The sequence below is a fragment of the Ahaetulla prasina genome, chromosome 2 (genome assembly GCF_028640845.1).
Source record: "Ahaetulla prasina isolate Xishuangbanna chromosome 2, ASM2864084v1, whole genome shotgun sequence".
Lineage (NCBI taxonomy): Eukaryota > Metazoa > Chordata > Lepidosauria > Squamata > Colubridae > Ahaetulla > Ahaetulla prasina.
In genome coordinates, this window is record NC_080540.1 from 36,022,009 (window position 1) to 36,036,314 (window position 14,306).

A 14,306-nucleotide genomic window follows, 5' to 3' on the forward strand; every position below is an offset into this window, starting at 1 on the left:
AGAATACCAGTATAAGTATCTTACACCTTTTTGTGCACATTAAAAGAATGTAGAGACCCTGACCTAACAGATGAATTCATGCATTAAATTGCATCTAGGAGGATACTCCAATTCAAAAGTATAATTTATGTGAACCAATTTCTTCCACTTCCCCACCCCCATTAAATTTTCAAATCCAGGATTGGAAATTTTCCAAGATTTATGCAAAAATACTACCCAGACACATGTGCAAAAATTACTTTTATCTACCAAGATACCAAATTGCTACTGGCTATACGCCCACTAGCTAGTTAACCGATTAACTAAACTGTAAATGTAACTAAATTGCATCAAGATTATGTAAACTTATGATTATAATGCCTTGTGTATAACAGACACATGATTCCAAGACATTACCTTAAATAGACTAAGAGGAAAGTTCTATAGTGGTATAGTATTTGCTGGAATAGGACCACTTATTTATATATATTTCCCATATTGCCCTTATGTACCCATGCAATGTCCTTTGCCAGCAATCCCTTTGCTATTGAAATTACTATAGACTGAAGGTTAGAGAGTTGTTGGTCAACAACTAGCCATCATTAAGCCCTTATACTTCAGATGCTGCTGTTCTGGGGGCTGTCAGAAAGAGACCTTCAGTACTTCTTGACTGTTTCCCAAAGTTGCTTTTTCAAAAGGCAACTGGATTTTGTTTTTCCTTGAAGATGTTTTACTTCTCATCCAAGAAGCTTCTTCTGGGACAACCATAACCTGAATGACTGAGAATCTCCATAGATATACTTCTTGAGTAGGTTCCAATGTAAAGCAATAGAACCTACATAGAACAGAGTACCAGAAAGTGGCCATGATAGGACAACTTTAGTAAGGTAGGAATGGACAAGCAAGTGGAGAAGAGGTAGATGATGGCCATATTGAACATAGTGAAGGGCTCAGCCTATTCCCTTTCTAAAACAAGGAGATTGGTAGACTTATAACTTCCCTCCTTTCATCCCACTTTGGAACAAGCCAAATTAGAGGAATAGTCTTTAATGGCTAATTATTAGCTGTTTGTTACGCTGACTTGTTAGTAATCAATTTTTATAAAAGGCCTTTTTATGAACGATTGTCCCCAAAAGAGGGGTTTGTTCAAAAAATACTGAAAAGGAGAATGTGACAATGAAAAAAATGGGCAGAACAAGTTAGGAGTTGGGGAATTCTAGAGTCCATATATCAAGTATTGCATTTTAGGTTTTCTTCTGTGTTTTTATAGAATAACTTTTTTTCCTTGACTCTTCGCATACATTATGAAAAATTCTTAGATGTAAAAGCAATATGAAATACATAATCTGAACCCTTCTCTTTCCCCACCACCCCGTAGCTATGAACAAGCCACTTTTAAGTCCAAAATGTTTGGTTTGATAAGAATATGTTTTACTTACAAAATTGAGAAATGGGGGCATCTAGCTGGGGCACATTTCCTCCTTTAGCATTAAGCTTCTGAACTTGAGTAGGTGGCACAGGTTTGTGGGACTGGCCGGTAGCTCGGTACATGGCTTGGACCCAGAGGATACGATCCTGCTCATCGTCGCTGGCAAAAATCACCGTGTCTCCTTCTTTCACTGCATTGAAAAATGCTCGGCCGCCCTCCAAACCTGAGAGATATCAGAAAGCACTCGTTTAGAAAAAGCAGCATTTAACATTCAGGCTCATAGATTCCCCCAAACAAAAGATGCAGTTATGGCTGCTTAAGGAGACTGCAGTATTGCGGGCAAACTCTGCCAACTGCCAGGAGTTCGATCCCAACCGGCTCAAGGTTGACTCCACCTTCCAAGTTCAGTAAAATGAGGATTGTTGTTGGGGGCAATATGTTGATTCTGTAACCCCCTTAGAGAGGGGTGTAAAGCACTATGGAGCGATATATGAGTGTGATTGCTATCAAATCACTCTATTTCAATATTCCACATTGATTCAATCATGTTTAGCTCAGATCCCTTAGCGTACAATATATGTGAAGTTAGGGTTTTTTTGGCCTCAAATACTGTAAAACTACATTTGTTACTTCAATATTCAAACTAAGATAATTTTAAAGGTATTCATGCCCCTTTGATGCTATCAATTAATTTATCCATGTCATTCCTCATCTTTAATTCCAGTTTGTTTAGGAATAAATCAAGAGTACTAATCTAAGTACAAATCCTTGGAGAGACCCAATGGTTTAAAACTCTACATCATTAAATAATCCCATTTACTGGTATTTGTATTCTATGTTGTCTGTTTTTTAATTTGTTACTTCTTCATAAGAATCACAAAATAATTTATCTCATGAATCCTTGGTAAAAGATTTTTTTGGTCAACGCTTTCTGAAACTAAACAAATATATTGGATTTCCTTATCACTCACTTTTTTCTGATACTGGTAAAGGATAGTAAAAGGTTTATGATGAAAGTCTTAGCTTTACTGAACGCTTACTGAAGCAGTTCAGCCCACATTTATCCAGAAAAACATTTTTTCACCAATATAATCAGTAAACTGTTTGCAATTTCCTGAATTTTGCCCTTGCTCCTCAAAGATTGGTAATTCACTCTCTACTGTCCATTATGCTGGTTAAAAGAAACGTATTCTAGGGATATGTTCATAAGTTCCTTCCTTTAAGGTTGAGACCACCTGATTGTTGTGTTACGCAACACAAGCATAATTAAGCATAATCATCTTGATCATTTAATTCACAAACAAACAGTCTGCATAAAAAACATACAGAAACTTCAGTTATGCCTATAATCAAGGAAGCCAATTCTCAGCAAACAAGCAAACAAACCTCAGCTTCCCATCTTACTTACCGGGTTGTGGGTCTGTATAGTCTACCGTGTATCCATCAAGCTGCAACAGCTCTTGAGGTTCAGCCTTTTTCTCTCGGTAGCTGCACATGGCAAATGTATATTGGCTAACCTGCAGAAGATCATACAGCTTAAGTATCCATCATCAAGTGAATACTTCCAATTGGGAACCTTAGCAAATGGTTCTATATTTACCTTCAGCTAAATCTTTCCATAGGTTATGATCTATTTTACTTCACCTGTTTAATAGATAATATCTATTTCTAATAGATGATTCCTGTAATATAAAATCTCAAGATTCTTCTGAAAAGAAGGAAATAGTAGGACACTACAGTCAATATCCAAAATACAGTCAGCATTCTGTACATTCTTACAATCTTCTGATTAGCAAATGCAGAACAATCTCTTAGGTTGAGTACAATCTTATCTCTTGGGAATTGGGCTAGCGGGAAATGGGACTACTGCTCAGTATGATATAAAGATACAAAAACTGGGAACTTGCATCAGAAATGTCCTTTACCTGCTATATTATTGAAATACACTTTCAAAGGATGCACTTAACATATAATCTGTCATTATAGTTGAAAATAAATTACATCATGGAGGTGTCAGAGAGACATCATTGGCTGCAGCTATATATTGTATCAACATTCTAAAAAAAATTGTTTGTTCGTTATAAAGCTTGTTATTACATATTAAAACACCTGAATGGAATTCTAATTAAAAAAATTGGCAGAGATATAATGTTTTTGTCTCAATTAAATATTAGTGACTTTGTCTGTCCCTTTACTATTGATAAACCACAGTGATACTGTGGTTGCTATCAAATAGAATTCATCATGTTATCCAAGCATCCTTATCAGAGTTTATACCAACTTCATGCTAAAATACTAAAACAAACTTGTGGAACCAAAGATCTGGATTGGGATACAATGAACGGCTCAACAAACTATCGTATATTTGATCAAGAACAAACACTTTTCTCTCTTCCTTTTTTGTACACCTTAATGCAGAATTTTAATGTTGTTGAGTATCAGAATTGGTAAACAGTGATTTAAATACTGCATGTGAATTAGTACTATAGCATCTAACCCAAGTATTCAACTGCATACTTATGAAACTGCAACTAAGGAAAGGGTGTGAGTAAACCTTTAGGGCCAAGAAATTCACATTCCAGAGAGGTATTTGTTACTTGTAATGTTATTGGAATGGGGGAGGGAAGGGAACCAGGTGAACCAATGAGTCAATTTGATCTAGTGGTTAAGGCAGGAGGCTAGAAACTGGAGGCTGTGAGTTCTAGTTCTGCCTTATACATGAAAGCCATCTGGGTGTTTTTGGGCCAGTTACTCTCTCTCTCTCTCAGCCCAACCCACTTCACAGGTGGTTGTTTTGGGGAAAATAGGACAAAGAAGATATGTGGGGTACATTTGCAGCCTTGGGTTATTGGTAAAAATACTAAAGGTGGGAAATAAATAAATAAATAATAATAAAATGAATATTTTAACCTATTTTTCCAGGGGAAAACACTTGCATTTCCATTCCTGCTATCACATTACAAGTTCAGCGGAAAAGGGTGCCTCAAAAACAAAACAGAATTTTACCACAATAATTTTGATCCCAAATGGAAGAGGGCGAGGGTGGGATGTCAGTAAAAATGGGCACGCTTCATTTGCCAAGTGGTCTTATGCTTCCATTTCCAGCTTTACTTTTCCATTTTCTTTTAAAATGAAAAAGGCGTAGTCAAAATTGAGTTTTCTTGTCACTGAGTTTCAATGGCTAATCCACGAGAGACATAAATAGGATGTTGCTGATCGCATGGGCTCCATGGGTTGTCTGTGCCTGATCTTGGGTTCCAGAAAATTAAAACAGACTTTGTCTACCAATACCTGAGATATGGCTCCTATTCTCTCTTTCCTTACAAAATGATGAAATTCACCATAGATGTTCTAACCATCCCTTGTGATATCTAATGAAAATGAGCTTTTTAAACTAATAGGTATGGTTTCTCTGTTGCCTTGGTTGATATATAATCACTCTATATAGTTCTTGTGTAACTAACACTATTGGGTTATCCCCATTCAACAACAAGGACAAGTCAGGACTTTGTAGAATGTTACTGGAGACAGCACTAGCGGAGAGTAAAAATGAATATGATAGAAAAAATAATGATACAATTGACATGGTTTTTTTTTAAAAAAAACCAGTCTTCAACAAGTATTTGATAGTGAGCTGTCAACTCAAAGGCTCACAGCTTTTTTTTTAAAAAGATAGCTATTGTCCAAAAAGAGGAACATGCATCCTTTGAAAACTCTCATCGTTCATTTCACATAATGTCAGACTGACACTCTGTCAGAAACAATGTGAACTAAATTGCTGGTTAGCAATCATATTAAAGCAATCCCAAAGCCCCCATAGTTCTATATAGTTATTGTCACTGATCTTGTAAATGGTAGCTTTCACTCCGCCATCGATGTGCATGACATGCCACATTCAATGTCAAATACTTGATGGCAGTCTTCATTGGCTGCGGGGGAATTTGACATCGCCTTTAGGTGCCCATCAGGCTGCATTAAGACACAGCTTGTACTTAATATATTGTCTTTTTAAAAATCAGGATAATCTAGGAGAAGGCAGATGGAAAGCTAGGGATTCTCCTCTGCTCTGGGCTAGGAATAGGGAAATTTATCATCAAATAATTGAAAAATGCCTCTGTTAAGGTTGTGTCACATTCCGGATTCCTTGCGTTCTTATATTGGTTTAGACATTTCCTCGACCTCTGGAAGAAACTTTATTTTTCCTTAAAACTCTTGCATTAATGGATGATGTTAGTCATTTTGGGGGAATTGGGGAAGGAGGAGAAAAAGGCTAGGATGTTTCCTCTCTGAATTTTAATGTTATTAGAAATGCTTTGGACTTTTGCTGTTAATTAATTAATGATTAATTGGGACGTGGTGGCTCAAGTGGCTAAGATGCTGAGCTTGTCGATTGAAAAGTTGACAGTTCAGCAGTTCGAATCCCTAGTGCCACATAACAGGTTGAGCTCCCGTTACTTGTCCCAGCTTCTGCCAGCCTAGCAGTTCGAAAGCACGTAAAAAATGCAAGTAGAAAAATGGGGACTACCTTTGGTGGGAAGGTAACAGTGTTCTGTGCGCCTTTGGTGTTTAGTCATGCTGGCCACATGAGCACGGAGAGGTCTTCAGACACCCCTGGCTCTTCGGCTTTGAAATGGAGATGAGCACTGCCCCCTAGAGTCAGGAACGACTAGCACATATGTGTGAGGGGAACCTTTATCTTTATCTTTATCCTTCTTCAGGGTTCTGCTGGCATCTGTATCCATATCTAGTGTAGCTTCTAGATCTGGGGCTGCAGATTAATATTTTTTTGATTCCCTGACCATTAGAAAGCAAGAAGAGGCAGAATTTTTGCCCTGATACTCTAGCAGAACCAACCAACCAAGCAAATCACCATCTCTGGATTGCCTTTGACTGAAAAGAGGAGGTAGAAAGAGGACTGCAAAGAATTGTGACTGGCAGAGACATTCCTTTACAAATCTCTCAGGGTCTTATTCTTTACTTTGGTGACAGAAGCATCTCCAAGGATGGGTCAAAATTCGAGAAGGTGATGTGATTGAAATGGCACCCTCGGAATTTAGATGATTGGTAAGCTGCAAAAACAGAAAAGTTCCTCCCCTACTTCCTTATTCCAAACTTAAATTTAATCAATGGATGCCATAACACGGTAGTTTCATAGACAAGTCCGTTGAATGAATCCCAAAAAGTTGTCCTTGCTCAAGGTCCACTTTTTCCAAATCATTTCTTTTTAAAGTACTCACAGCTCTATGTTTTCCTATAAACTAAAACTAGGACTTAACTGGAATGCAATGCTACAGAAGAATTGTACATTCACAGGAGGTTTCTGAGAGCTTTCAACTCAGTCAAAATAGTGACATGCTGCCCTCCACTGGTATCAAATTTGTATTAACCTTTCCCAAGAAGCTTTCTAGTTTTTTAATCGCTGGTTTCCATATTCCCCCATAGAGTAATTCAAAGTTTCCTAAAATCTCTTCAAAAATGTACACAAAGGAATCTTATTTTGAAGGAAGTGTATTATATCCACTCACATGATTCACCCAAGTGGCTTTATTGCCATCTCATATCTGGTATGATTTGTAAACATTTATTATGATTTAATAATGAGATTATCATTATCATTTATTTGAATTTATAAGCCACCCAACTCCAGTGGACTTTGGGTATTTCCCTCAAAGATTTCCAAGCTAACAATTAGGTATAAATAAAATGTAAGTTATATTCATAAGATACAGTTGGAAATTGTGCCATTCCTTATAATATACATGTCCCAGTCAATTTCCTTGTTTAAAATTAACAATGGAGTAAATCTCTCAGCTATTTGCTGCTCATTTAAATCTCCTAAAGTAGCACACCCACAACAGTGTTTTGTCTATCTGAACTAACTGGCTGGTTTTCATACAGTTCATTGTTTGGAACATGTCAACCTATCGCTGTTGGAAAAGGTTTTAGACCAGTGATGGCCAACCTGTGACACATGTGCCAAAGGTGACATACCACGATGTTTTGGGTGACACACCAGCATTCATCAAAACCCATTTTCATGCAATTTGAGAAGGCTGTGTGAGGATGGGGTGTGCTCTCATACAGCCTTTAAAGCCTCTCAAAATTGTGCAGGAATGGGGTGCGCTTTCGTGCAGTTTTTGGAGGTTGAAGAGGGCATAGAATAGCATTTTCTGAAGCTGCTTCAAGATTGAAGGCCTCATGTGACCTGGAGCAGCCTTGGGTATGCTGCAGGGGCCTGTCAACAGAAAGAGAACAGCGCTTGACAGTAAGCAGCATGCAGCAGATCCTGAGGAATGCTGGAATTCATGCTGTTCCCCAAGGCTCGTGCATCTTGGAGAATGGCACAAGATGGCTTTTTTGAGTGGCAGCTTTCGTGCTAGGGCTGAGGTTGACTTCAAGACCTGGGTCTTGACTTCAGGCCTATTCTCACCATTGCTACTGAGTGTCACTGTCCAGGGTGGGCCTAGATGTGGAGGGGGGAGAGAGAATTGGTTCTCTTTTGTTTGTGACATGTCAGGAGGGTAAAGTTAAGCATATTTCAAAATTCTGACAAAGCAAGCCCAAATGTTTTGCCACCGCTGCCCAAGACCAGTAAACATGATACAGCCCATGACTGAATGGTTATAAAATATGAGTGCAAAATATGTGCCATATAATTTGCCCTTCACACCTTATAGTATTCTCTGTAAACGTGCTGTAACCAACTTTGTCTCTTACAAGCTAATTCTTATTTTCCTATGAAAGAACATAAATACAAAGCATAGTCCCTGAACTTCGTTTCCACACCTGGCCATCTGACAAAGGAAAAAGTAAACATGGAGAGAGAAGGAAAGCAAAAGGAGAGAAAAGCATAATGTTTATTGGGCCAGCAGATCCACCCAAGCAATAGTCAATCTTCAAGCTAATTTTCAATGACATCCAGGCCAAACCATAGGAAAATGGTGGGTTTCTACAATTCCTGCAGTCATCTTTATTTCAGGAATGTAAGATGCCCTCCCTTCCAATCTACAGCTAATTATTTGGGTGGGGGTGGGGGGACACCTTTGCTTCCTACTGGTAAATATAGTATCCCTTGAATTTTCTGACTGTTCTATACAGTGTAATACAATAAGGCTAATTTCTGAATCTGCAAAAATTATGGTTGAACAAGATAAAATCTGAAGAATAGTTGGAGTTGTTTTTCCATCGCTCTCTGAGAAGGATCTCATTCACAGTTGCTCAGTTGGAGAGATGGAACCTGACAATCTATGTTATTTCTTTTCTTTGCCTCTGTGCTCTTAGGATTCATTAAAACATTATTTTTGGGCTTTTCTTAGTTTTCTACCTCTTGCAGCACCTTTACCAGCTTGGGCTAACTTGGGCCATTTTCTATCCTCACTAACCAGCCAACACATCTGGTCAAGTTGATGCAGTCACTCTACACAAATCAAGAAGCCACAGTACACACATTGTATGGAAACTCTGACTGGTTCAAAATAGAGAAAGGACTATGGCGTGTCGTTTCATGGGATGAAAGTTAATTTTTGCAATTTTTTTCAGTGAAGGATTAAAAAAAATAAGTGTTTTTTTACACCAAGAATTCAAGTCTGCTGCTATTTTTGCAATTGTGCAACATTTAGCTTGGTATGGTAAATCCACGTCTGATCATATATATGCCTCACAAAAGTCTCTTGTAAGCCAAATAACTGTTAACTTTATCTTCTCAAAATTACACATTGTGCTACAAAAATTAAAGTTTTTCTCTGCATGAATCTTATCCAACTAAACAAAAAAAAAAATTCCATGCAATCATAAACTAGTAGCAGAAAGCAATTATCTGAGTTACAAAAATGTTTAAGTGAGTTTCATCAAATCTTGTTTTGATTCATTCTTCGCCATCAGCCGCTGACTTGCTTCTTGGCCTCTGATATAACCTTCATGTTTCTCATGTGTATACACTCTGCTTGCTGCCTCTGTGACCTGTTTCAAACATCTCACTATTGATTGGACATGACAGGGCCACTGTGGCACTTGCATTGGTTCTTCAATGAACTTCTTTGTTTCCACTGAAGTCAGTTTGCACATCAAAGGTGGCTCATATACAACTTCGGACCAGTCAAATGATGAGCATGAATCAAGTATGGAAAAACAAGGACAAAGCAACCAAATACAGTTTAGCTGCAGTATCATGCTTCTCATAGCTACCTATAGTTGTGACAGTTGGACCAGGAAAAAAGCTAAATGGAGGAAAATGGATTGATTTGAGTTGTGGTTTTGGAGAAGGTTCCTGTGCATTCACTGGACAGCAAAGATGACAAGCAAATAACTACGGGGACATATAAAACCAGGCATATCACTGGGAGGCAAAATCACAAAATGCCACCTTATTTAGTTTGGCTGTGTTATGCTGTCAAATTCACTGGAAAAGGAAGTTATGCTCAGAAAGGTCAGTGGTGAAAGAAATGAGGCAGGCAAAAAACATGGTGGCTAGACGCCCTCAAAGCTGACTCCAGCCAAAACATAAAACAATTGAAAAAAGCTGTACAAAACTGGAAAATGCAGAGACAACTAGCTGGTCTATAGAATTGCCAAGATTTAGACATGATTGAACTCATGGCATCATTACTAACCAGCCAATCTGTATTTCTGGAGGCACTGTCTACCAATAAGTGGTATGTTGCTGCCACCTCCTGGGTGAACTTGGAAATTATTGTTGCTATTTCCTTGCCTCCAGCTTCCAGATGCTGAAATAATCAGAACCAAATTACTATGTGAAAAATGAAATGAGAGAATCAGCATATTTCACATTTCCAGGCAATGCTGTGAATCCTTTGTCATCTGGTTTTTACATTCTTAAAAATATCTCCTTGTAACTGTTAAGTAGTATGTCCTCTAATTCACCAAATAAAGTCTTAATTGTTTCTTTAAACACAGTTTATTTCTGCAGAAGCAACATAATCTTCATTGTCAATATATCAATCACTGACAACTGCATCCAGACATTTCTAGCAGGGATAACAGAGGTAGAAGCCCCATGAGGTACATAAGGCAGAGGAAAATAGAGGAAGGAACTATTTATGAATGTTACTGTCTAGAATATGGGTGTCAAACTTGCCGTGTCACGTTGCCATCATGTGACATTTCCTGACATTTTCCCATTTGTGGAACTGGGGAGGGCATGGCCTTTGCGTGACGCATCTGGCCCATGGGCCGCCAGTTTGACACCCCTGCTCTAGAAGCTGACATACATCTCACTCATGGATAATCAATGTCAATGTGAAGGAATCCAAGTGAAATTAAGTTTATAATAGCATTTTTCCCACTAAGTTGGTCAGTCTGAATGTCTATCTCTGTGGACTGAGACTTGTGTGTACATAGCTGATGCCAATTTTGTGTTATTTGACAATAATAGTACAAATGTCAGTGGCCAGAAGGCAGAGCTATCTTGTACGTTTTGGTTCTTAGTACTCATAAGTAATCATCTTCTGAATACAGATACCGGGTAGTTATGCTTCATCAGTATTCTCTATATTAATAGTTAATTTCATGTTTGACAGTTTCTATTTTGTGAACATGCTCACAGTTCAGTTCAGATATGCACCTTGCTGATTCATGTCACACTGTTTGCCTTTTTAATGAAATCATTCATGAATTTTCCAATCTGGAAATTTATGGAGAGCCTCTAGAGACTTCACACATTACTAAGGAAAACATAGTCTTAGCCATTTTGTGCATCTTTATTTATTCTGGCTAATGGAAGAATTGGGATTCCACCCCCCCCCAACTCATCAGAAATCAATCTAAGTAAAAAAAAAAGAGTTCTAATACTGAGGCAATAAAAATGACTAACCTCACCAGTTCATTCATAATTTTTCTTAACATTCCATCTTCAGTATTTTGTAGACTTGGAAACCTTAAGTATTTTAATCTTTTCTTAGTCCAGGGGCACAGTTGTACGTCACAAACTTTGAGTGTGATCCCCATAGAATTCCAACAGTTGCTACTAAATGCCATTGTCAATAAGACAGAATGGGAATAAATACATGACAATCATTTTATTAACTACATTGAATTTTATTTACCTGTTAACCATATGGAGTCAATGTGAGTTTTTAATCTGAGTCTTCCCCAATATTTTTTGCCATGTGGCTCCCAATTGGCAAAGTTTTCAGTCCGGGGGAAAAAAAATACACAAACCTGTTTTACTTCAGCACCATTCTTTAAATTGTGCCCTTTTTTGTACCCGTTCATTTAGCCTTTTCAGGTATTTATTTTTTTTCTACAAAGGAAAGAACATGTTTCTGCCAGGATTGTCAAAGTAAATAAATAAAGCAAAACTAAAAAAAAAAAAGCATCATGATCCAACAACAAAGCACAACAGATGATGGGACAGATTAAAAGCATATGGCTTAGAACTACTCAAGAACAAACAAACTAGAAATAAAAAGACAACAGATTTGACTGCTACTTAAAAAGAGGAAAGTATTGGACTGTGCTTGAGATGAAGGGCACCCCCCTGATTTGTTAATGATCACCTATAACAATATATGATAAAACTGTCAAAATGTTCTCAGTGCCGGATCAAGAAGATAAATCTGTGACGAAGGGATTGAAACTGTAGAAGAACTCCATATGCAAAAGAAGAATCGCGTAATTTAAACTGGAGAACCATTGGCTGCAGGCTGACTGAAACTATAGCAGGGGTGTCAAATTGGATTTCTTCAAGGGCCGGATCAGCATTGTAGTTCTCCTCCACAGGCTGGTCAGGGTGGTGGGGAATGGGATAGACGCCTCCTGCAGCACTCTGCTGGCCAAAATGGGGCACAGACTGGTAAGATAGTCTGTTGTTAACAGCAGCTGCTTGCAATTACTGCAAGTTCAGGTCCCACCAGGCCCAAGGTTGACTCAGCCTTCCATCCTTTATAAGGTAGGTAAAATGAGGACCCAGATTGTTGGGGGCAATAAGTTGACTTTGTATATAATATATACAAATGGATGAAGACTATTGCTTGATATAGTGTAAGCCACCCTGAGTCTTTGGAGAAGGGCAGGGTATAAATGCAAATAATAATAATAAAAAAAACCAGTGTGGTTACGTTTTAGCCAGCAAAATGCTGCAGGAGGCCATCCAGACACAGGCCTCCCACGCCTCATTTTCCTGCCAGAGGCATCGTGGGCTGATCCTTTGCTATTTCCAGGCCGGCCCCACAGGCCAGATTTAAGCACCCCGCAGGCCAGATCTGGCCTACGGGCCTTGAATTTGCCACCCAGCAACTGTACCAGCAACTGATTAGTAGCACTATGGAGCTAGGTGCTGTGTTGTCTATCACCCTTAACCATGTCAGTTAAAGACAGAGGTGCTGTTTTTGCACAATGTGCTAGTCTTGATTAGTTTTAATCTTGGGTAGTTTTCTTTGTAGCCTGGCAGGCTTTATGAAGCCAGCCTGGGTAGTTTACGATTCAGCATGTTGTGTTATCCTATAAAAGAACAATCAATCTATGTTGATTGATGCTGAAGGCATCAAGATGGAACACGATCACATGCTTGTAGGATGCTGATTAAGTAGTACTTTGATACATTTTCTCAAATGTTATTTATCGCTATCCTCTTTCCCTTTGGAATGGTTGCACAGTTTTGATTCTTGCAGGTGAATGTTCCTAGAACACCTCTGTTCACACTTGTATTGGTGTCATGATTCCACTACTACTTACATGATTAACTAAAAACAAATCTGAGCCAGCAAAACAACAAACCTATTGTTTTCTTAGGTGCCCCAAAAACCATTTGCTCTTTTGATAGTATCTTAGAAGTGCAACAGTGATCATTTCTACTGATTTTTAAGGCTTAACAATAAATTGCATCTCAGCTACAGTGTCTGTTTTAAATGTTTAGGAAAGGAGTCAGGGACATTCTCAGCATATTGATGTAAAGGAGAAAGTGAGGAAATATCTAACAAGATTGTAAATGATTATTGGCTGATGGCCTTGAAGTTCAACAGTAACGTTATCTACCTACTTGTGCAATTTAAAAGCTTTTCTGAGATTCTCTGAGCCAGTTAGGAGCACTTAGACGGACTTTGCCATGTTTTTTCTCCCTGATTTATGAGGCTGTGGATAATTTTCATTCTTAACCTTGAGGTCATATGCTGCCATCGCTTTCACACTGCATATTTCAGAATTTACAATGAGGTGAATAACAAGTCTCTGCCTTGAAATTTGCATGCAATTAACATTCTGTTCCTCTCAGAGAGTAAATTTGCTATTAGAATGGTGATATACAGAAGACATGTAGTAAAATCATAGCATTCTATGTTCTAAGCTTGTTTGCACATTATAGAGTTGTAGGGGCACGTTATACCACTATTCAGACTGAATACTTTCAGAATATAGAAATGGCATTGCAACCAACACCCAACCCAACGATTCAAGATTAGATAAACAGTATTTTAAAGAAAAGGCCAGATGAATATTATGGATGAGGAAATTGGGCTTTGAAGCAAAAGTTTCATGTCTAATTACAGAAGCATTTCTGTTTTAAAGCAAGGGAAGCCTCTAAATCACTGCCAGCTTTTATGAAAATTTTTAAGATTTCTTTTTTTCTCATGGTTTCTGTTAATGAGTATTAGTTTCAATCTGAGTTCTGTTTTCTCTTTACTTCTAGTACTGTGAAGAGTCTTTTATTCTCTTCTCATTGGTTTTCTTTCACTAATCCTAAAAGGCAGCACAGAATGATCTGAAATAATCTGGGTAGCTTTCAGAACAGCTTTGCTCACCCTGGCATTCTGGATCTATCAATAACAGTTCTGGAACTGTAGTCCCAAAACTCTTATAGGGCTCTGAATGTGGAAAACTGCTCTTGAAAAATGCAGGGAAAGCAAAGAAACAGAATACACACACACACAAACACATATATATACAT

General features: G+C 38.2%; 1 protein-coding gene across 2 annotated transcripts in view; it reads right to left on the reverse strand.

Moving 5' to 3' along the window:
* The window catches only part of CADPS (calcium dependent secretion activator), a 445,851-nt gene that overhangs the window by 201,614 nt on the left and 229,931 nt on the right, over positions 1-14,306 (reverse strand). For both annotated transcript variants that reach the window (XM_058171468.1, XM_058171467.1), the window contains exons 10-11: positions 2,817-2,925; positions 1,419-1,631 (exon numbers count right to left, since the gene is read on the reverse strand). In XM_058171468.1, the coding sequence (XP_058027451.1) occupies positions 1,419-1,631; positions 2,817-2,925 (322 nt within the window). The remainder of the gene's footprint in view (positions 1-1,418; positions 1,632-2,816; positions 2,926-14,306) is intronic.